This window comes from Mastomys coucha, unplaced genomic scaffold (assembly GCF_008632895.1).
Source record: "Mastomys coucha isolate ucsf_1 unplaced genomic scaffold, UCSF_Mcou_1 pScaffold16, whole genome shotgun sequence".
NCBI lineage: Eukaryota > Metazoa > Chordata > Mammalia > Rodentia > Muridae > Mastomys > Mastomys coucha.
In genome coordinates, this window is record NW_022196898.1 from 80,410,467 (window position 1) to 80,434,409 (window position 23,943).

General features: G+C 37.8%; 1 protein-coding gene across 4 annotated transcripts in view; it reads right to left on the reverse strand.

The window, feature by feature from the left end:
• Gstcd (glutathione S-transferase C-terminal domain containing) overlaps positions 1 to 23,943 on the reverse strand; it is an 84,056-nt gene that overhangs the window by 10,202 nt on the left and 49,911 nt on the right. For all 4 annotated transcript variants that reach the window (XM_031375563.1, XM_031375565.1, XM_031375562.1 and 1 more), the window contains exons 6-9: positions 7,156 to 7,271; positions 6,962 to 7,006; positions 5,896 to 6,024; positions 199 to 332 (exon numbers count right to left, since the gene is read on the reverse strand). In XM_031375563.1, coding sequence (XP_031231423.1) covers positions 199 to 332; positions 5,896 to 6,024; positions 6,962 to 7,006; positions 7,156 to 7,271 — 424 coding nt within the window. The remainder of the gene's footprint in view (positions 1 to 198; positions 333 to 5,895; positions 6,025 to 6,961; positions 7,007 to 7,155; positions 7,272 to 23,943) is intronic.

Here is a 23,943-nt window from a genome sequence, read left to right on the forward strand (position 1 = left end):
TTATTTGTTTGTTTGTTTGTTTGAGATAGGGTTTCTCTGTGTAGCCTTGGCTGTCCTGGAACTTGATTTGTAGCCCAGGCTGACCTCAAACTCAGAGCCCAGTCTGCCTCTGCCTTCTTAGCATTAGGATTTATGGGCGTGTGTCTCGTGTACCCACTCACCCCATATTGGTATCTTATGTAAAATACTAAACGTCACCTTTTTGGGAAATTAAACTTCAACGTGTTCTGGATGAACCCGTAACAGCAGGGGCATGTGATGAAGGAGGCTCGTGTTTGGATGCAGTGCTCGATCACCATGTCTGTTGCCACTCCACAAGCATGCAGGGCCACCTAGAAGGCAGAGGCAGGTCTTAGCACCTGGCTTCTTCTCAATATGGAAACCGTTCTGAGTTCAACTCACAAGACCTACCTGTCACATGAAACTAGAAATGAGCAAGATGAGCCATAACTTCTCACAGCAGAAGACAACATTCATCTAATTACTGCTATTTGTCAAAAGGATTCAGAGCAACACAAACGGTATCAATGAGCAAAAATGCTGATATCTGAGCACTCATGGGAAGAAACAACAAACCAGCAATTGATTAAGTATTTAGAATATCAAATGTAAGAGCCAATAATGATAATTCAAAAATTCCAAATGAAAAAAAAAACTGGTTATTTGTGGTAGATAGTCAGCACCTTTTGATAAATGGAAAATATTGAGAAAGAACTAATTGTATTACTACATGCACCATATGTCTGGGTAACCATTTGTTGATAATGGAATGTAAATACGGACAGAATGATAAACTAGATCGATGCCATTCTGTGTTTTTAACTTATATAAGGGAGGGAGGGTCAGTGATTACAAATGAGGCTAATGTAGAGACAACTGGACACACTGCAGTCTATCCCCAAACTGAGGCAGAATCTAATTATGCTTATGGGCCAGGGTATCAGGTGAGGCAGGATATGTGGAGTAGCATCCACAGGTGGAGACATGCAAGGACATGTGACACCAGGCTCTGCAAACAGACTGCAGTGAAACAAGTGAGCCAGGGGACACCACATCCAACACTGAGAATTTACAGCCAGGACAGAAAGCAACTTTTGCAGAAGTGACTGTGGTTACAGATCAAGAACTGTCCTCAACAATATGGGTGGATTCAATCTACTTACAAGCTCTCTTAAGAGCAGAAAATTATCTAAGGGAGGGACCCAGGGAGACAGTACAGGAGGTCAGAAAACTGAATCAAAGCCCAGACAGCACCACAACAGGTTTCTACCAGAAGAGAACCAGGGAATGTGGGTGGCTTCCACAAGTTGAGGACTCTTGCCCGGAGTCAGGAGGGAAACATGGACCTTAGTGACATAACTGCAGGAAACCAAATTCTCAGTGAGTCCCCAGATAAGAGTCAGCTCTTGACTGACTCCCTGTGATCTAGATTTCTGGCCTACATAACTTTTAGACAATAAATAAATGTTACTTCAAGATGCCTTGTTTGTGGTAACTTATCAGGGCAAAAGGAAAGACATTCACAGCAACCATTTTAACTTTTAAAAGTTAAAAAACTTTATTATAAAACACTGCAAATAAAATAATCACACTCTGAAATGAATCAGACCCAAAGCCTGTGTATGGCAAGTTTTATATCTTTCAGTTCTGCACTGGGTCATTTGTTAAGACAGGAGGCTTTGGCTCAGAGGGCCAGGGCACACCTTGTCTTTCCAGGAAGGTCCCAGGAGTTGGGGACGGCACTAGTCCACTCATAGCATTGGTTTAAAGAGTTTCTGCAACAAACCTGGATGTGAATGATCATGTTGAGCAATTCGCCTTCCATTTTGATTTTAAAAGCTTACAGTTCCAGAAATGGAATAATTTACTCTTTCACTAAGCCACTCATCAAAAACTCTAAGGTCTTTTTATTTATCAATATGATGCTAGTTGTGAAGAATGAAATATCTAAATTATGGTTCCTACTTAAAGCTCTGTTATAGTACCAGCAGAATCTAAAGTCCTGACTCTATCAATTGAATGTCTGAACAAATTTACAATGCTGGTTATAACTAATGTGTAGCTCACTGTGTCAGACACACATGGCATAAACAGAAGCAGAACACTACACAAGCGAAAGCACAGAAGCCCTGTATAAGATGGTGGAATGTCCCTCCCCTTAAAGAGAGTGCAGAGCCTACCATGGTGGTGTACACCTGTAAACTCCAAGACTTGGGAGGAGTAGGTGAGTCAGGAGCTCAAGGTTTTGCTCAGCTTTATAATAAGATAGCCTGAGTTATATGTGACCTGTCTCAAAAAAAAAAAAAAAAAAAAAAGACAAGCAAAAATAAAGAAGTATAGACAGAAAAGGTGGGGAGGGTCTTGAGGAGGAGGGAGCATTTAAGGAGGGCCTTGTAGAACAAGGATTAAATAAAGAAGAAGATGGAGACTATCACCTATCCTGGTCAGAAAGCAAGAACTACTGAGTGTCCAAACTCAGTGATAAATCTACAACACAGTCCAAGGCTCAGGGAACACTGTGGATGATGGAGTGGAAATATAACAGCCATAGGAGTAGGCCAACTACTGAGAAGTGATGTCTTCTAATAGTGACAGCCATGGTGCACTCATGAAATCTTAACAATGTGGTCCCTAAACAAGAGCCACAAAATAAGAGCATCAGCTGATATGGCAACATAGTTGGGGGAAGCCTCACAAACTCCTACTCCTAGATTAAGAGGTAATAATGGCTGCTAAGGGAGGGAGAATCTGTCTTCTCTAAGGAGCAGGCTCTGCACAGGTTATACAATACCAAGTGCTCATCCTAAACACATATTCATACAAGCAATGACACTAAATGACTCATCAGGCTGTAGTCACATAAACATACATACATATGTATATATGTCACAACAATCAACAAGGAAGAGGTCACAAAGTTCAAAGGGGTTGGGGGGTAGAGGGTAATATGGAAATAATATAAATAGAGCACTCAAAAATATAATACATTTTAAAATAAATTAAAATAACACTAATATACTTTTATAATTTTTTTTATTGAAACCATTCTTTAAATGTTTAATAATCAATACTTATTCAAATTAGGGATCATAGATACCAAAACAATAAAAAGTTCAAAAAACCTTTTTTAGATGCTTCTTATTTTGGAAAAATATATTTTTCCTTATGTCATATATGAGTCTTTAAAATCAAAACCAGAATAAAATGGTATTCATATAACAAAATATTTATTTTGAAGGAAAAATAGAAGTAATCTATGACTGGCAATGCTGCCTTTTATTTATTTATTTATTTATTTATTTATTTATTTACCTATGGTGATGCAAAAGTAATGAGTATCCAGTGACCAACACTAAGTTTGAACTTGATCCTTCACTGGCAATGCTGCCTTTTATTTATTTATTTATTTATTTACCTATGGTGATGCAAAAGTAATGAGTATCCAGTGACCAACACTAAGTTTGAACTTGATCCTTCCTGGGCTAGCAGTACACACAATGAGCCTCACTGTGTGGACAGATGGCAGAACAGCTCAGATCTTAATTAGATACGTGGTCACAGAGCACATGAGCAGTTCCTTACAGATTTGGTCTAATAGTCTATGACATTCAGTAGGTTAGTGTGTCATGTGCATTTTCTACTATTGCAGACTCGATTATTAGCTTATCAGGATGTAGGTCCATAAAAGTCAAGGAGCATGTATCCATGTCACATGGAAAAAAATATATGTGTTTATAATCTTTTAACATGTACTTCACATATTGATTTCTATACATGTTTGGATTGCTTACATGTTTGTGAATATAGCATATTCTCTTAAAACAGTAAAACTAATAAACAAAAAAAAATCATTATAAAGCACACAGGGGCACTCCTTATAGAAGGGAAAAAATCCATGATGGATATATAATAATGAAACATAGAGAAAAATACTGAATCTAAAAGAACACACATATTTTAATTGATGTTGTTGAATTATATACTTGGAAATTATAAGAATATCAGAATGACTTCACATGGAGCCCCAAAGGATAAACCAAGATCAGTGAGGAGAAAATGTCGAGCTTGAGGGGTCAGCACAGTATCATAGATCACTGCTATCTCTAACATTTTATCATATCTACACAGGACATAAGTTATAGGCCTGTTAAGCTGAGAAAAAGGAAATCAAACCTTCAACATTTCAGTAGTCAGTGTTTAAGATGTGAATTTCAGTAAAAAAAAAAATCAAGTACTACAATTTCTGAACTCCAGGAGTAGGTAATGGTTCTATCCAGTATGGCGTGAACACAAGTAGGGATGAAGCAGTGATCCAGCAAAACAGCAAAGTGCTTTGAAAAATATGGAAAGATCTATCATAGTTACATACAGAAGCAGAGGCTCACAGCCATCCACTGGATTGAGTCCAATGAAGGAGCTAGATAAAGGACCCAAGAAGCTGAAGGGTTTGCAGCCCCTTAGGACGAAGAACAATATGAACTAACTAGTACCCTCAGAGCTCCCAGGGACTAAACCACAAACCAAAGAGTTCACACGGTGGGACTCATGGCCCCAGCAGCATATGTAGCAGAGGATGGCCTAGTCAGTCATCAATGGGAGGAGAGGCCCTTGGTCCTGTGAAGGCTCTGTGCCCCAGTGTAGGGGAATGCCAGGGCCAGGAAGCAGGAGAGGGTGGGTTGGTGAGCAGGGGGAGAGGGAGGACGGAATAGGGTTTTTCTTCCTTTTCTTTTTTTTAATTTTTCTTTTTTCTTTTTGGAGGGAAAACCGGGAAAGGAGATATCATATGACATGTAAATAAAGAAAATATCTAATAAAAAAACTTAAATCAATAAAAATAATATGCTTATAACTAGGAAAAATTATGTCAATGTTCAGTCAAAGAAGAATCTAGGTTGTACTGGCTCCCAAGGTTCACACAAGCATAAACCAGCATTTGGATGTGTAATAAGTGACACAGCATTTGGATGTGTAATAAGTGACACAGCATTTGGATGTGTAATAAGTAATACAGCATTTGGATGTGTAATAAGTAACACAGACCAAAAGAATAAATATTCAAGAGAATTCATATTACTATTCATATTACTATTTTGAGCATGCATTCATATTAAATAAATCTTTCAAAGTGAATGGAAGTACTAGCAAGACATTAGACCTTAATGAAGCACCAATTCCACAAAAATCCAAAACCTGAAGAATAAGTCAGCTATGAGCCAGTCTCTGAATTATTCTTAATATAACTTGGTCTAAGGATTCAAAACTAAAACTAAAACCACAATACATGGAAGTTTCAAACTAACATGCAGAGATGAAATCTGTTAAAGGGACACTATCTAAAAGCAGTTTTAGTATTTACAGGTTACTAACAAGTTGTTCCTCCCTTATACTTTTCACGTTGTTTTATGTTCTTCTGCTGGTTCATAAAAAGTGCTAAGACTCTGCACTAACCCTGTTCTTGGTACTGATCCCTTCCAGGACAGTAGATGAATTGCTTGTCCAGAGGTGAGCAGGTATTATCTGTCACACAATGGAGAAGGGCTAAGAGTGGAGTAATGAGTGTTACGTTACACCCGATAGGTAAAGTATAGGAAGCTATATATTTCTTTGTTTTGGAAATACAGAATTGATTTCTCTCTCTCTTTTTTTAAAGATTTATTTATTTACTTAATGTATGTGAGTACACTATTGTTCTCTTCAGACACACCAGAAAAGGGCATCAGATCCCATTACAGATGGTTGTGAGCCACCATGTGGTTGCTGGGAATTGAACTCAGGACCTCTGGAAGAGCAGTCAGTGAGCCATCTCTCCAGCCCCAGAATTGATTTCTTTAGTTGATCTAAGGAATAAAATTGTTATTTAGCTAATTAGAGAATCTGAAATGATGCACTACTTACCCCAATGTTAAACATTCCTGTAAAATACTCCATATTTGCTTGAATGAACCAAATGTTGGATAAGCCAAGTTCATCACTTCTCTTCTTAGCACGGATTAATGATAATTCCTTGTTCTCTATTAATGTAACCTAGATTTTATGTAGAAAAAAAATCCTGTATACTCAGTAACACAATTCAGTCATTATCACTATACTTCATAGTTTAAAAAGTAGAATGTCTTTACCAATTCTCTATCCTGTATGACAGTTCACCTGGTACAAAATGAACAATGTATTGAGCTCTTGGGGTTCAGTATGGAAAGAAAGAGAAACAACAGTGTGCTATGTACTCAGTTAAGACAGGCAAGGGTAATGAAAGCTCATCCTTCTTGACTAAGGCAGACTTTCATGGAGAAATAATTATTAACGGGGGTCTCAAAAAAAAAAAGGGGGGGGGAATGGCTCAGCCTAAGGAAGACTGCGGTATATCAGCATTTAAAGAACTAATAGTGTTTGGCACGGTGTATGGTAACAATGAGTGTGAGAAGGACAGGCAGGAGGTAAAGGGTGGAGACGGGTAGAAGAAAGGACAGAGGACCACGTCGTGTGCTTATGATAAAACAAGGCTCCATCAGCTGCAGTGGACAGGGGACAGGTGGGGACAGGCCGGAGGCTAACAGTAGCTTCCCCCAGTAACCACAGATAGTTAACACAGTGTTATATATATATACACATTTTAAAATGACACTTTCACCAAATAGTTTATTTTCAAATGTGGTCCTTGGAAACATTTCTAGTTATGATTGTGTTGAAAATTAAGTTATCTATATGATTTGCTTTTTATTCAATAATGTAATAGGTATCTCTTTTACTTAAGCACATACACTTAAAACTACTGATAACTCTATTGTGGTCTTACTTTCCTTTTGTCCCTCAATTAAGATTCTGATCTTAGGAGTTCCAAAGAAAGTATGTGCCACACAGTTGACTTGAATAAATAATTAGGAATGCAGTGTTCAGATTAGGCCAGATATGGCCCAAGTTGTGCTGAGCTAAACTGTCCCATTTTGTGCATTATTAACCTTACCTGACACAAGGGCAGCATATGAGCAAGAACAATTCCAACATGGCCCTGAAAGTAAGACAAAGCAAGTTAACTTTGGTCCTCACACCTCTTGTTCGTTAGACAATGACCTTGCCAAGTGAAATCATGACCTTGAATGATGTGGCAAGGTCTCATGATCTTGGAAAGGCCAAAGGACAAGAGGAGACATACGATACCCCGCCACTGCAGAAATCCACAATTCTGTCACCAGGTTTGGCTTGATTTAGCACCAGATAGACAAGGTTATTTAACTGTTGCTGCTTCCTCAAAGCTCGATCAGTGGACATTTTACCTGGGGAAGATAAGAGATGAAGAAAACAGTTAACGTCTTGAGGGACCAATGAGACAGAATGGACGTAGTGTTAGGACAGAGAGGAGTATCCTATGTGCAGATGTCCATATGTATACATACACACACATGAAAGAGTGAATTGCAGATTTCATGTAATTCCTGTGAGAGAGCTAGAGAAGTAGAACTCAGAGATTAGCTCTAATTTTGTTATTATTTTAACTAGTAAGCACTTGACCCCAGTTGGTGGAGGCATTTGGAGATGTTTAGTCCATTTGGGGGGGAGAAAGCCTTGCAGGAAGAAGTGTGTCAGTGGGAGGTAGGAAACTTTAGTGTTTCCAGCTCTACCCCACTTCCTATTCTCTCTTTGCCTCCTGTATGCTGATGACGCTTGACCAATCTGCTGCCTGTTCCTGCTGTCTGCTTTCTGAGCCATAATGGACATTCTCTCTGGAACCAAAAGCAGAATTACACTGCTCTCCTATAACTTGCTTTCACTCCTGGAATTTTATCACTGCAACAGAAAAGCAACTAATGCTATCCAACTTTTCTCTCAGTGAACACAAGATTCTTCTAAAGAATACAAGTAATATCTGAAACATTGACTTCAGAATCATCAAGGGTTTAATCAATTTGAATACATGAAAAAACTTTAGTCCTTCATTGCTCTCAGAGATATACTGTAAACACTACCAACTCCAACACTGATTAAATCTCCTTACAGAGTTATGAGACCATTTTAATTACTTGTATATCCTTGAACTCTGATTTCTTTTGGTGGGAACAGAGGTGTCACACAGTCTGAGCTGTATCAGTGCTGATTCCCACAGCAGAGCTTCCTTTCCTTATGAGTCAGACATCAAAAGTTAACACAATTAGGGACTAAAGATAGGCATTTCCAAGTATGGGCCGGCAGTATTAGAACACTGTAACTTTTCTTTCAAAGCCTATTGTGGCATCCCAAAGCATTCTTAGAAGAAGAATGACACTGTTGTTTGTTTTATGTATAAAACACATTCCTTCAATGTGATTAAAAAAATGTAAGAATATCAAGATTTTCCTGCTCCACTTTAACAGAAAAAGATAGAATCTTTTTCTCTTTTCTTCCTTTTCCTATTTTACTTCTTTCTTGTGTTATTAAATCAAATTTTAAAATTAGGAAAATTTTATTAGAAAAAAAGAAAATTATAATCTTCAACTTCAAAAGTAACATTTACATGCATATATACACATTTCAAATCCTTAATTATATATGCACACACACACATTAAATATCCTTTAATGTCAGTGCATTCATCTCTAAGCATAGTGTTTAATGGTACATAGTATCCCACTGATTATACATATAACATGATTTCAATAACCTATGTTCTATTTTGACAATATGATCATAATCAGACCACTGAATTTTTGCACATTCTCGATTATTTACCATGTCTAACTTGAATCTCAAATATTAAAAAAGTGGCCAAGCTTCATTATGACAACTTTCAAACAGACAACACAACTGAAACAATTTAGCAGTGAATAGTTTTGCATTAGCTCTCATTATTGCAACACAATACAGGCTGGCTTACTTACAAGGGAAAAGTGGTTTATTTATCATTTTAGAGGCTCAGAGTCTAACCATGACATACTAGCTGTTGTGAAGGACCACAGCAAGTGACAGAAGAAAAGAACACAGAGGCTGAGGCAGAATGCTCCAGACTCAGATACAGGATTAGGTTGGCTTCATAAGCAAGAACAAACAAAATTCATTTATTAACCGATTGGTTTACAGTATATGTCCGCATGCTTATGCCATGGAATGTGTGAAGAGGTCAGAAGGCGATTTGCTTGTGAGTCAGTCCTCTTACTTTATGATGTGGGTCTTAGGGATAGAACTTAGGTCACCAGGCTTGGCAGCAAGCATCCTTCCTGGCTTAACCATCCTGCTGGCCCATGCTCAGACTTTTATAATAGCTTTTCTTTTTTTAGAACTTACCAGCACATCCATTTTCAAAAAAATATACGAATGACCTGTGACCTCCCATTAGTAATACCTGCTACAAACAACATAAAAACCATGGCAGACTCTACGCCTGCCATGTAGCTTCTGTCGTTAATGATTCATTGTATGTGATGCACCACACTCCTGTCTATCTCCTGCTAACCATGCCAATTTAATTCAATTTGGAATAAGAGTAAGAATATATGATAAGAAGGTTGGTTCAATGGCTTGGTGGGTAAAGGTGCTGGCCTCCAGGCCTGATAGTGACCTGAGCTTGACCTTGAGACCCAATGGTAGAAGGAGGCAACCAACTGCTTTCCCTTACATACTGCCCTCTGCTTTCAGGTGCACATCATGAAACACACAAGCATGTGCACACACATAACTAAAATAAAAATAAAGGAAAAGGAAAAAATGGCAAAATCAGAAGACAAAACACAAGGAAATGGACTTTGAGCTTGGTCTGAGCCCCAGATGCTGCTGCTAGATGAGCACAGTGAGGCAGAGTGAACAAACACCCGAGTCTTTGCCCTAGTTGTGGCGTTTCATAAAAGAAAGTCAAAAGGAATCATCTTTATTTTTTTTTTTTAAAGAATTACTTGACAGAAAAGAAAAAAAAAATAGAGTGTCTAGCTGTGAATCTAAGTGCTTCGAGGAAACACTCAGAATTATCTAACTCCCTCCTTCTGTGTGTTTCAAAAGCAAGCTCTTATAAAGACTTGTCCTCTAAGGCTGCCTTTGCAAGGAAACATGTCTACACCAAAATGAGGCGTGAAGACAAAGTGCTTTTTAGATTTGTGTTAAAGTGGAGGGACCACCAGGTACACACAGCAGTCACGAAGGTTAAGCTAAAAATACAGCAGCCAGGTCTCTAGATACTTTAAAAACTGCCCCCAATAGAACATTCTCTCTCCTCATTCCAGATTTATAAATATTATGGAGCTCCTGGAAACATGAACAGGATCCCAAGTATACTCACTAAGGTATTAATTTAAAACTCAAATCCTACTTTGTATTTTTATTCAGTGTCCTCATATCTAAAAATTATAAAACTGTAACCTACTTTTAGCTTCAAAACAAATGACAGTCCTATTACTGCAGAGGAAAAAGAATCCAAGCAGAGGACATTTGAATACACATGATATCATGACTATTCTGCAATGGGATCTTTGTCTCATTCACATTAGGATATATATTTGATTAAAGAAAGTGATGTAGTTGTTTTTGCCTTGTTGCATAGTGAGGAAAACAAGGTCTTAGGTCAAAGAGAAGACTGGTTTAAAAAACAAAAACCAAACAACTCAAGAAAAAAGGTGAAGGGCTTGCATTGGGCCTGGATGCCTGCTGAGCTTGGGCCGTTCTCAATGTTTTCTTTCTTGGCTTGAAGCATCAATGTACCCTGCATGTTATAACTTGCTTATATAAAAAGGTTCAGAAAATGGTTGGGTTAAACACATATTAAACTTCACTAAAGATTCTTTTGTTATTTTGCTTTCAAAGCATTTCTCTAAGCTACAGTAAAATCACATTGTATTCATTTAAAAATAAAAGTATTCTGAAGAAAAAGACTGAAAGTTAATAGTTTAGTTGCTTTAAAAACAGTTAAAATTATGTTGTTGTAATTTCATCGAATTCTTTAAAGAGTATATAGTATTCTACTATATGGATATGTATGGAAATGTGTGTGTATAATATCATTTTATTTTATTTTCTTTAAAAAAAAACCAAGTAGTAATATTGTAAATATCTAGACTTTTCCCTCATGAGTTTCAACTTATAGAATCAGTGCTAGGGAAATACTTGAAATACAGAGTTGTGACAGGTAAACACACACACACACTTTCTACTTGAGAAACTATAAAATCAGGAAAGCAAATGCAAATTTACTCCACATCTCCGTGCGTAGTGCCCTTCTAGAAAGCCAGTGAATCAACTGAAGAACAGAGCCTCTTGATTACTTGTCAGAGGGAAGACAATCATGGATTCCAATGTTTTCCCCAAAAGGCCTGATTAAGAGTGTTAAAGAAGTCTTTTATCATGCCAAATAGGGAAATAGAGTGAAGCCCAGGTTTCTTCTTAGAGTAGCTATGGTTGCTCTGCCTGGAGCAGCAACCTACTACATGCCCACTATTCACTATATGCTGAGCCCAGATCTCAAAATGTATAAGACACAATATCTACCCTTAAGGTACCACCTGGGGGCCTAGTAAGAAGGTATACGTACTGAAGATCAAACACTAATGCTTGATGCATTAAAAGAAGCTTGCATAGAGCCCTAGAGGAACAGAAATGTATGAGCGAACGAGCTGCAGACGGCCTACTAAGAACAATCCAGCTTGTTTGGTAGAAACCCACAATGAGCAAACATAGGAGGGAAGGGATTCCAGGTCTGAAACCACATGCAGGGTCTGTGGGAAAGGGAACCACAGTGAGTTTGTCCTTCTCCATCCTAAGCAAAACATGGCTGGCCTTTAATGTGTCATGTGCTTAGACCTTCTTAAGGCCTATTTCTGTCTGAATGGACATAAGATTATTCTTATTAGTTATACATTAAAGATGTTCTTTAACAATGGTAGCCTGAATCATTTTATTATACATAATATATGAGATTATTCATAAAAACTTCTGGAGCATTCAACTTCAATTGTTGTTCACTGCTGTAAGTGAGAGAATTAAGAAATCAGAATTGGTCAGATAACCACTGAGCCATTTTGAACCATAGAGTTGGAGACCATAAGTCTCCTGGACTAGCTGCTGGACTTTCCTTCTTCTCTGGTTGCTTCCTGTGGTGTTACATTTTGGCTTTGTGCACAGTAGTAATCAAAGAGCAAGCTTTATCTGGATGTGCTGACTGAAGCCTCTTCAAAGCTACCCAGAAATCTCTCCCCTTTGTTTAAATACCTTCAAGTCTCCCCTCTGCCTTAAAACAAAACAAAAACCAACCAACCAACCAATCAACCAATCAAAACCTTACCTCTTGGTAGAAAACAAAGCCTTTAATGGCCTGGTCCTCAAAAAACTAGCCATCAACACCTCTGCTACTCCTGATGCATCCTCAGGTACCAGCTCATCACACTTAATCTGCTACATCAGCCCCTTTATGCTACTTCCTTTTGTTTTAAGCCTATTTGCTTTCTTTTGGACTACAAGAGCCTCATCCCTTCCCTCATTCCAGACTCTACTGAGAGTATCTATTACTTCTGAAATAATAAACATTTAAAAGACAATAACGGAAAAGTTATTTAAAAAACTTTTTGCTAATATTCAAAATAACTAGTACTCTCTACTAAGAAACTTATTCCATTAACAAGTGAAAAATTAGATATAATGATATCTAGACATAATTTAGTTTAATAACACCCTAGAAAAGAGACATTAGGCAAAACTACTTCTGTCTCTCTGAAACATAAATAGTTCTTCCTACAACTGCATAAACTTAAGTCTCAATTGAATGAAAATACTATTATGAGATTGATAGGCATGTAACAGATACTTGATAATAAGTTTTTTTTTTTTTTTTTGGTTTTTCGAGACAGGGTTTCTCTGTATAGCCCTGGCTTGTCCTGGAGCTCACTCTGTAGACCAGGCTGGCCTCGAACTCAGAAATCCACCTGCCTCTGCCTCCCAAGTGCTGGGATTAAAGGCGTGTGCCACCACGCCCGGCTTGATAATAAGTTTTTTAAATGAATGATTAAATGCTTTAATTACATTTCAATTTAGTGTGGTAAAGTTTTCAAGTTCTATGTATGAAAAAGTTAGGTATAGATGATCTGATCGTATTTGTTGAGACAGTAAAATCAATTATGGAAGTGTCTTAAGTGTCTTGTGAGAGAATAAGAGAGTCTCACTTTCATTTGGAGATAACATGTCAGAGATCCTAAGACTTTAAGCAGTCCTCTGGGCTAAGACGTTATTTGCAGGCTGGTATCACTAATCCTCCTGAACAGAGATCCCAGAGACCATATTCTTCAGTAGTGGGTACTTAGTAACCATCTTGTACCTCAATGCCCATCCACACACCCTACGGTTCAGTCTATGAGATCATTAACCCACAGATCATCATGTGACCATGGTTCCATCACATGATGTTCACTAGCATAATTTTACTGCATAGAAGGTAAGAACACTTGACAATTATTACCACAAAAGACAGAACAAAAGACAGAGAAGGAAATTCATAATCTCAAAAGAGACCACTTTACACTTCCTAAATGAATAATGCTTTCGTAAAGACGACCCAACATACAGGTCAGGCAACCAACATGGTCTGTACAAACAAAACTGTTCTGGAAAATGCTAGGGCTACAAGTATGCATAATGCATGGTTTCTACCTTAATGAACCCTACTATAGGATAGCTTGCTGGCTATAGTATAGTTTACTTACTAAAGGATACCCCAAGAGAGCTTATGAAATGTACTTTGCTAACAATGTTGTATAACACACATGTAAAGTGGATTGAACAACGGCAAACATGCACATATCTCCTAAGCATCTGAAATGTTTTCTAACACTTTCTGCTGCTAGGGGAGCTCCTGCACAGTGAAGACATCGTTACCTAGGAACTCTCTGCTGGTGTGAGGGACATTTTCTGTAGTTTACTGGTGAGGACAATGGACACTTTACAGGACAATTAGCAGTTGCTTACAGTCAGAGGCTGGGAGTCAATAATGGACTGCTAATTCAGTTTCAATCTTCCCAACATGACAAGTTATTTCTTAAATGGATGAAGGACTGTTAGAGCTCGGTGCCATCATTACCTTTCCTTATGTGCTAGAGCTCAAGAAAATGAGGCGTGTTTTTCACAGAAAGAAGGTAATTTCTCTAGAAATTACATATTAGGGAGAAATTTAATTCTTCAGAATCAGTCATAAAATGTATTTTATTTCGGTGTTCTAACTAAAAATTCATCTAGCAGGCTTAACAGTAAAAAGGCTCAGTTTATGCTGTGAAAGTCAATTTTGGAGTAAGGCATTAGAGGTCTCATAAATCACATTTAATAAATTGACCTTATAGTGTCACCATTTCCAAAAAGCCATTTCTCCACCTTGGGACTTTAGTGACCTTTTGGATTTTATAGAAAATGGCACAGGAGGTTGAGCAATCAATTTGTGGCAACATCGGATTATTTCGGAAGAAAGAAATGAAAACAGACAGAGAAGATCTTCAATGGTATAGTACTGCAGATGCAGACTAAAAATAGCATGCGCCCCTCACCTTTCCAGATCCAACTCTATGCTGTCCTTTAAAAGGCTGACAGCAAGAATGTTTAGGTATACTGGGTAAGACAGGAACAGCTGAATAAAGTACAGGCATCATATTTGAAAGTCAAAGGTTCACTTTGTTTATAGAAGAGTGTAAAGTGACTAGTGGAAAATTTAAAACTTATTTCTACCATTATTACTCTGAGATTAAAACAAGTTTGATTGCAAAATACTATACCCAGAGTTAACTGAATATTTTCATTTCTTTCCAGTGTCCTTATATCAGACATCATTTATCTGTGATATTTTTATTTTTTTTTAAGTTAAAACCACAATATATTTCAAGTTGTTCACAAAACCAAAACTTTTAGAATTAAAAAGTTAACTTTGGAAAACAGTTGCTCATTTTTCATTTTAGAAACTCAAGTTAACAACAGGAAAGTATTTTAATGAACTTTTTAAAATACTTTCCTGAACTTTTTTAGACCAAATAATTCTTTCTTATCTTCTAACTTAGACATAATTAGGTGAAATGGTATTCTAGTGACCACCAAGGACCGCAGCAGCAGTATCTGGAGCCCAGAAGACAAGCTGTGTGCTACAAAGGGCAGAGCTGGAGAGATGACTCAAGCCCTTGGAGGAGCCTATAAGATTGAGTTGGATCCCAGTTGGTTTTGCTTTTGATTGTGACTGTGCCCTGATATTTTTCCCTCTTGAAGGAAGAATATATTTTAGTGGAGCCCACAGTTAACAGAGTTTGAATTTTAAAAGATATTGGTCATTTTAAATTGATTTAACTTTTAATATGTAAAGACTGTGGGACTTTAGATCTTGGGGATGAATAAAAAAGTAAGGGTTGAGGCTTAATAGTGATGTGTTTGTATGTCAAGTTGACAAGGGGTCAATTGTACTGGCTGGTTTTGTGTGTCAACTTGACACAGGCTGGAGTTATCACAGAGAAGGGAGCTTCAGTTGGGGAAGTGCCTCCATGAGATCCAGCTGTGGGGCATTTTCTCAATTAGTGATCAAGGGGGTAGGGTCCCTTGTGGTGCCATCCCTGGGCTGGAAGTCTTGGGTTCTATAAGACAGCAGGCTGAGCAAGTCAGGGGAAGCAAGCCAGTAAGGAACATCCCTCCATGGCCTCTGCATCAGCTCCTGCATATTGACCTGCTTGAGTTCCAGTCCTGACTTCCTTTGGTGATGAACAGCAATGTGGAAGTATAAGCTGAATAAACCTTTTCCTCCCCAACTTGCTTCTTGGTCATGATGTTTGTGCAGGAATAGAAACCCTGACTAAGACACCTCCTAATAGTACAAACCTCTATGGGCCAAGCATTTCAGCACATGAGTCTAAGGAGGCATATCCATTTAAAGCACTACAGGAGGTATAGATACAAGTCTGGATAGAAGAGATCTGGGGATGTTGTGGGAAGCCACCATAATGATCTCTATTATCTATAATGATCTCTATTATCTATAACATTAATGCGTACACTGTACAGCTACAAAGTGAGTATTGTTGTTTGCTGGTCTAGGTGACAGGAATGCTCACCCTGTGCTGAGGACGCTCGACTGTCTACTGCAGTCTCCTTTCGCAACAGCTCACAAAGCTTTTCAGAGGCAGGAGTGTAATGAAAATAGTTAACATTACTTACAATTATGATTATGAAACCAGGATTTTGATCTGACAAACCAGGAACTCTTATGCTCCACATGTGGGATCATAAGTATATATCAGCAAAATATTTGAGTAAGGCTTAAATATACACAGAGCTATGAATAATGTTTGCTATATAGTACATTTATTCTCTTTACAAACATTTTCTACTTTTGTATACTCTATATTGCCTCCCCTATGAATTATTACTATGTTTAATCTGTATTTCTAAAACCAGGTTAAGTTTAATCACTAAGTCTAATTCTTTTGTGTTTTCATGATTTAATCTCACAATTAGCAGGAAACACAAGCTAAAGTCTATTTTTCCCCTAGGAAATTCCATGTAGTGGATGTTCAAATGAGTGTAAATGGCATTGATTTACTTAAAAAGCAGAAAGGTCAGTCAGAAGTTACCTTGGTGTTATTGTATGTAAAGGGTGCTCAGAGAGATGGAAGCAGCATGCACAAGGCCTACGCAGACCCCTACCAGAGGGCAGCCCAGGGCTGAGATGGGGAAGGAGAGCCGGCTCCAACCTACCCAAAGCTATCTCCAATCAGACCTACTGGCAAAGGAAAAGCTGGTTTCTCAAAGGAAGTCTCACAACCACAAGGGCAGGTCACAGGAGTGGCAGTGAGATCCAACACAAATTAAACAAAATGTTTTCTTTTATCATTTTTTAACCTCCTGTTTTTTTTTTTTTTTTGTATATTACTGTCTCCAATTTTGAGTTTTCATCGGTGTGAAATCAGTTATGTGTGCATGTGTCTCAGTTTCTCAAGCTCTCTCACAGTTTCTTTTGCTTTTCTTTTTGTTTGTTTTTGTTTTATCCTGGTTTGTTTTTTATATTTGCTTGTTTGTTCTCTAAGATGAGAAAATGTGGAATTAGGGGGGCTGGGGAGGAGATGAGGGAGGGAAACTGAATCAGAATATAATAGATAAAAATTTTATTTTCAATAACAGATAAAATAAAAAGTAAAATATATTACTAACTTCAGTATGTCTCCTTAGACAATGACTATGGAGATATTACATACTTAATGCAATTTTAAAAAATATTCTGAAAATATAAAATTTTAGTGTTCACCATACTCAATATACATTTAATGTTTAAAAAGTAGGTGGTCTATCAATTTCATGAAGTCATTGTTTTGTTTTTTGGGTTTTTTTTGTTTTTTCGAGACAGGGTTTCTCTGTGTAACCGTGGCTGTCCTGGAACTCACTCTGTAGACCAGGCTGGCCTCGAACTCAAAAATCCACCTACCTCGGCCTCCCAAGTGCTGGGATTAAAGGCATGCGCCACCATTGTTTTTAATAGCTGAGTAATACTCCACTGTGTAAATATACCACAGGTTCTGTATCTGTTCTTCTGTTGAGGGACATCTGGGTTATTCCCAGCTCCTGGCTATTATAAATAAGGTTGCTATGAACACAGTGGAGCATGTGTCCTTATTACATGTTGGAGCATCTTTTGGGTATATGCCCAGGAGTGGTATAGCTAGGGAGGTGAGGTGGGAGTGGGAGGGTGGGTGGATGAGCTCCCTTATAGAAGTGGTGGTGGGGGGGATGGATAAGGGGTTTGCAGAGGGAAAACTGGGAAGGGTATAACATTTGAAATGTAAATAAATAAAATAACCAATAAAAAATGACAAAAGATAGGTTGCACTTGAGAAGTCTATTTATGATAATATAATACTTAACATTTACCCTTTCTGAATATACATAAAATTCAATTTAAATACCTCCCAATCTTTAAAATCTGTCAGCAAATGCTATCGATCTAGCATGAGAGTCTGAGGCATTTGTATGCACACCCACACATCTACAAACACAGAGAACGGCACAGCAGTCTTTTCATCTAAAACACAGGACAATATGTCTGTGACTGCTGAGGAACTTCTAAAACTAGATCTGAGGTCTTGTATACTTCTGGTTCTTTACTTCCACAGAGAATCCAAACAGAAGATAGAACACCAAAGCATGGCAGTTAGTCAAACATTTCTGCCAGCTTCCACAATTTTAATCTTACAATCCTGTGATTAGTTTTCACTTTTAAGTAAAAGAAAAAAGGCTGAACTTTCTCCCTTCATGGTCAATACAAAATAAGCATTATGTAGGAAAGCAAAATAAATATTATGATGAAACTTTTAAAATTAATAAATTAATGTCATTTGTAAAAGGCTGTATTTTCATTTGCATTCATTTATATTAAAAAACAACAAGTGTAAGTTAGTATACAGGACTAAGTGATTGCCTTTTAAGGTTTCAGAACCAAGCAGTGAGAAAAGACAGATTGGATTAATAATAAGAAGTGAAACTATAAATAACTTACCGATTTATACAGCCCATAAAAGCCCCATGTCTTTGCTAACTTATATAATTGAAAAATTGCAAGCAATGTTTCATGAGGAAAGAACATCAATTATAAAATTAAGAGACTTTTTGAAAGGGGGAAAGGTTCATTTCTTGACATCATTGTGCTGGACAGTTTTATGTCAACTTGACACAAGCTAAAGTCTTCTGAGAGGAGAGAACCTCGGCTGAGAAAATGCCTCCATAAGACTGGGCTATACCTAAGCTCAGAGGGCATTTTCTTAATTAGTGGTTGCTATGTGTGGGCTAGGGGGCAGGCAGTCCACTGGGAATAGAGCCATCCCTGGGCTGGTGGTCCTGGTTCTATAAGAAAGCAGGCTGACCTGGCCATGATAAACGGGCACCCCTCTGTGGCCTCTGCATCGGCTGCCTCCAGGTTCCCACCCTGTTTGAGTTCCTGCCCTTTCCTCCCAAGTTGCTACTGTCATGTTTCATCACGGCAGCATAAATACTAGGACAAGCATTAGGACAAGAAGACTGAGAGGAACTCAAAGCAGTAATTCCACAGACGTTTACTAAGCTAGCACTTAATAAAGGCTGGTAGAATGGTTCCTGGTGACAGAGGTCACACAGCGAGTGATCTACTAGATAGACAAGACCAAACACATACATCATGGAGAAAAACTAAAGACCACAGGCTAGGTAAGGAGGAGACTTGCTGCATGGACAGTGACCTGAAAGAGCCTGTCTGATGGCATACAGGATTTGGATGAAGGATGTGGGGGAATACAGGTCGTAAAGAGGAGGCTGGCACAAAAGAAGACCAGGAAGTATCTGGGGTGTGGAGTATGCAAACCTTTATAATCTACGGGGAAGCTTCGGGTTTTATATTGAATTAGATGTACTTGGGAGTATAGAAGATTCAAGAAGGATTTCTTCAAGCAAGCAAAAGGAAAAGAAGGAAAGTAGAAATGGTGTTGGATATTATAGAGCAGGCTTGACAGTGGGGCCTGGGAAACAGTAGTGCTGAGAGTAATATAGACAGTGGAGGTGCCAGCTCGTGAGGCTTCAGTGAAGAACAAGGATTCTATTAGTAACCAGGCTAGAGGCAAAGCGAGATTTTGGCAAAGAACCTTGTCTATATTTTCCCCATGTATTGACATAGAGTAAATTAAAAAGTAAAAAGCCAGCTGGAGAACTGGCTTAGCGGTAAAGAGCATGGGCTGCTCTTGCAGAGCACTCAGGTTTAGCTCCTAGCACCCACACGATGGATCATCATCAGTCGTAATCCCAGCTTCAGGTTACTGGATGACCTCTTCTGGCCTTCTCAGGCACCAGGCATGTACACGGTACACATACAAGCATACAGGCAAAACACTCATACACATAAAATAAAAATATATCATTGGAAAACAAAGTCATGCACTCATCTGTTTACTAGAGAAGTGCCTCCTTTGCACCAGAAAAATATAGGAGCTGCCAGGGCAGAAGCCCACCCAGGTAAGTGGTGAACGGTGAGAGCTGAAGAGTGCAATCCCTGCGCTTTGGGAGCAGCTTCATAGAAAAGCTGCTGTCGGTGTGGTCCATCCCAGGCTGGTAGCTGAACTGGGCGTCGTAGGTCACGTGGTCATGGAGGAATGTTCATGATTTAAGACTTAGCAAGGGGTGAGCTTTTCCTTCATGATGTCAGAGACCTACTGAGGCCAAGTGTGGCAAGGCTGGAGTCTCCTGCCTCCCATCACTCAGAGGCCACTGCATGGAGTTGTAAAGATGATGCATGGGCAGTCGTGGAGACCTCAAGATGCTGGAGATGTCAGAATCATCTGCCAACAAAGCTAGATAAAGGGAATGTAATTAGCCTGAGAGAGAGAGAGGTAAGTTGGAGACGGCTAAGCTGGAGGGTGGAGACATCATGAGGTAGTGGTAGACTCATGCTAACTGAAATAACAGGATGTTTAAGCTGGATAGCCCATTGGTGTTTTTCTTACTTGATGCACATGACTGAGATAAAAACAACTACTACTGAGAGCATGAGAAGATAAGAATAGTGTATAGTGAAAGGCGTGTGCTCAAATAGGAACATGACCAGAGGGCCTATCATGTCTGCAGACTGAGGCGGCTGTGTTGGTTTCTGACAGAAGCATGTAGAAACACTCTAATTGTTTCTATCTCTGTGAATTAAGAGGAGGAGAAGAAGTATGGAAAGTTTAAAGAGATAATGTAAAAGTTATATAACTGAACTGACTAAACAGTGTGTATAACAATCATTACTAAGGAATCTCTTCCTTAAACAAAGTTCTGTTCCATGATAAAGATGGAGGAAACCTTAGAACTCATTCAGTCAAATCAGTTATTTTATAGTACACAAAACTTAACACAAGAATTCCTTTTATAATTGATAGGTTTGAGAAGAAAAATCATGTGGAAATAATGAATTATTCAAGTGACTAAGGACAAAAAGAGTACTAGGGATCTCACTTGCGTATTGGAACCCTGTGGTCACATGTTAGGTCCACTGTCCACTGTTAGTTCTCAGTACTGACAATTCTCTATATAAACCAAATAAAAGAACGCACTGAGGCCCCACGGTACAGGCGAGGGCTCAGAAGTCTGTTTGCTGTCTTCGTGGCAGCACAGCTCTTCCATGAATGGTAACGGGATGATGGTAATGACGATTTTAAGACTCAGTGAGACCGAGAATGATGATATCCTGTCCAACTCTATACTACATGTGTATCTAGCAGATTTTCTGGTATATTTATTGACTCAAACACTCCAGTTAGACTGCAGACTAATAAAAGGCTCCTAAGGGTACAGAGCAGACAGTACCAGACACTGAGAAAAGACCTGAGCTAAACAAGGAAAGAAGGAACACAGGCAGAAACTGAGTACTGAAGCAAACGGGACTCAATGCTGACACAGTCCAAAACTTCTAGCAAATGCAGTGGGAGATTTTCTAAGAAAATTTTGCACCCACAGATGAACAATAAGGGCCCAGACACTGATGCAAGGAACAGGAAGTGAAAGGAAGAGGTCAGAATTAACCAGCAATTTATGAATTCTCAAATAACCAGGGGAGTGTAAGAAGTAAAACTTTCCCTGCTTCTCCCTGTCTCTAATCCCCTCCTGACCCACTTTTATTCAGCACTGAAAAGGGGGCATTGTTTGCCTGGAGTATTAGCTTTTAAGAAGATTAGTTTCAGGAAAAGTAAAAAAATTGCATATAGTAACCCTGATATAAGGCACTAGATTGTATTGTTCCTAAAACATCTGATACCTGCATCTCACAATCAAATATTCTGTATGTTCCCAGAATTATAACTAAAATTAAAAATTATTGTGTGAAAAATACTCATTAGTGAAAAATATTTGAAAACCTTTTTAAATATCTATGTGCCTTAGAGTTTCCAATGAGAAGCTGAGGTCTTTCATTCACTTGCAATATACAAGAAATGAAAATTAATATTTTTCCTTTATGATCTTTGATATAATCAGCATTAAATCATTATTTGTAGATTATAATGCAATGAAAATGCAAATATAATTGGAGACACAGACTGTCCTAAATCTTCACACAGATTTTCTTAGAGATTTGACTTTAACCCTTTAGAAAAATCTTCTAGATAAACTTCACAAAGGTGCCAATTAGTGTTTTCTCAACCTTACTGCAAGTTTTAACACTCCTTTTTATACTTGATCTTAGCCAAAAGGCCGAGAAGCGATTAAGACTCCTTTTAACAGAATAACAGAAATTTGGTAAAACTCTTTGCAGCTATAGTGAAATGACATTAAAAGTTTATCTTCTTTACCTGTGCAAGTAAAAATAAGCTAGTCATAAGGATAAATCATCTTTTATAACAGAATAACCTTACTCTGCAAAGAAGCTGCTCACTCATGATGACTAGGGACAAAAACGGTCCTCTATCCCACATTTCTAAAAACTTCCCGGAGTTTACAATTAATGTTTTCTCCAGAGTTTAATGTAGTATTGTTATTGTAATTATGCTTTTCACTAGTCCTAAGAATAATGAATTTCAGATAATATGTTACAAATATCATGTCATAATTTCGGAATTTGACTTCTATTTCATAATACTGTACATACTAAGAAATTTAATATAAAAATTTCCTTAGAAGAATAACTATTGTTTCAAATACGTTTATTTTATATTTTATTTGGTAATAACAATGATGATGAGTCATCTGTCTAATATGTTTGGAAAGCTTTTCTAAATATTTATTATCAGTACAAATAATAATATTCTCTAAACATTTAAATATTTCTAGATAATACAAAAATATACCAAATAGGACCCAAAGTTGTGTTAAACATTTTTTATATGTAAACATGCATATTAAGCACATGTAAGTCATATACAATAATGGTAAAATGAAAATAGAGGTGTCTAATAATCAGCTTATAGTACTAATTAATTAATCAGCTTTTATTATAATCAGAATATTATTAATTCTTCTGTAATCCTATGTGTATGTCCCTAACCAAAGGGCTTTCCTTCATTTTCCTGCCTTTGAAGAACTTCCATTCTGAATTTATGCTTACCAATATAGTAACTTCCTTTTAACTGCTTCTGTCTGGCTATACATTTTAATACTGTTATTATTTAGCCCTGGTTATTTGCAAGTCTTAATGCAATTGTAAGGACACTTTTTGCAGCTTGACTTTCTCACTCAGTATTAGGTTCACACGTTATATCTACGTTGACATAGTAAGTGAAACTTTATTTCAGTACTTGGTTTTATTACAGAATTATTTACCCATCCTTTGTGAAAATTACTTCGGATGTTTCTTTTTCTGTCATTATAAAAAAAATTCAACAAGTATTTTTTACAATTTGAAACATTTAAATTCAGTTGCATGTTTCTCAGACATCCTGGAGGTAAACTTGAATATAAGTTTCTTTGTGTGTATACACTTTTCTGTGATTACCGGCGTCCACATGAGTAGAGGCCAAAGGCCCACACTGGAATGTCATCCTCAATTGCTTCTTCATTTTATTATATTGAGAAAGGATCTCTAGCCTAACCTGCATCTCACAGAGACTGGCTGCCCATTCAGTCCCAGGAACCTGCCTGTGTCTGTGGCCCTCTCATCACTGGCATTTACACTGATACTAAGATTCATACTCAAGTCTTAATAATATACACACACACACACACACACACACACACACACACACACACACACACTGTACACTGAGTCCTCTCCCTAGCCTCATAATTTAGTCTTTCTTTAATGACTCTAACTATAGTTATAAATATTATTTATATACAATACAGCATTATAATAAAGCAGCCACTGACCTACATGTACCAAATTTTATGAGAATTCACCTATTTCAACTGCGTTCTATGTCCACTCTCATGCTATGCTTAAAAACAAGTACTTTTTGCTGGTTTCCATATTTATTGTAAAAAAAAAAAAATAATCTCCATTTAGTTTGATGTTGGCTACTGGTTTTCTGTATATTGCTTTTACTATGTTTAAGTATGGGC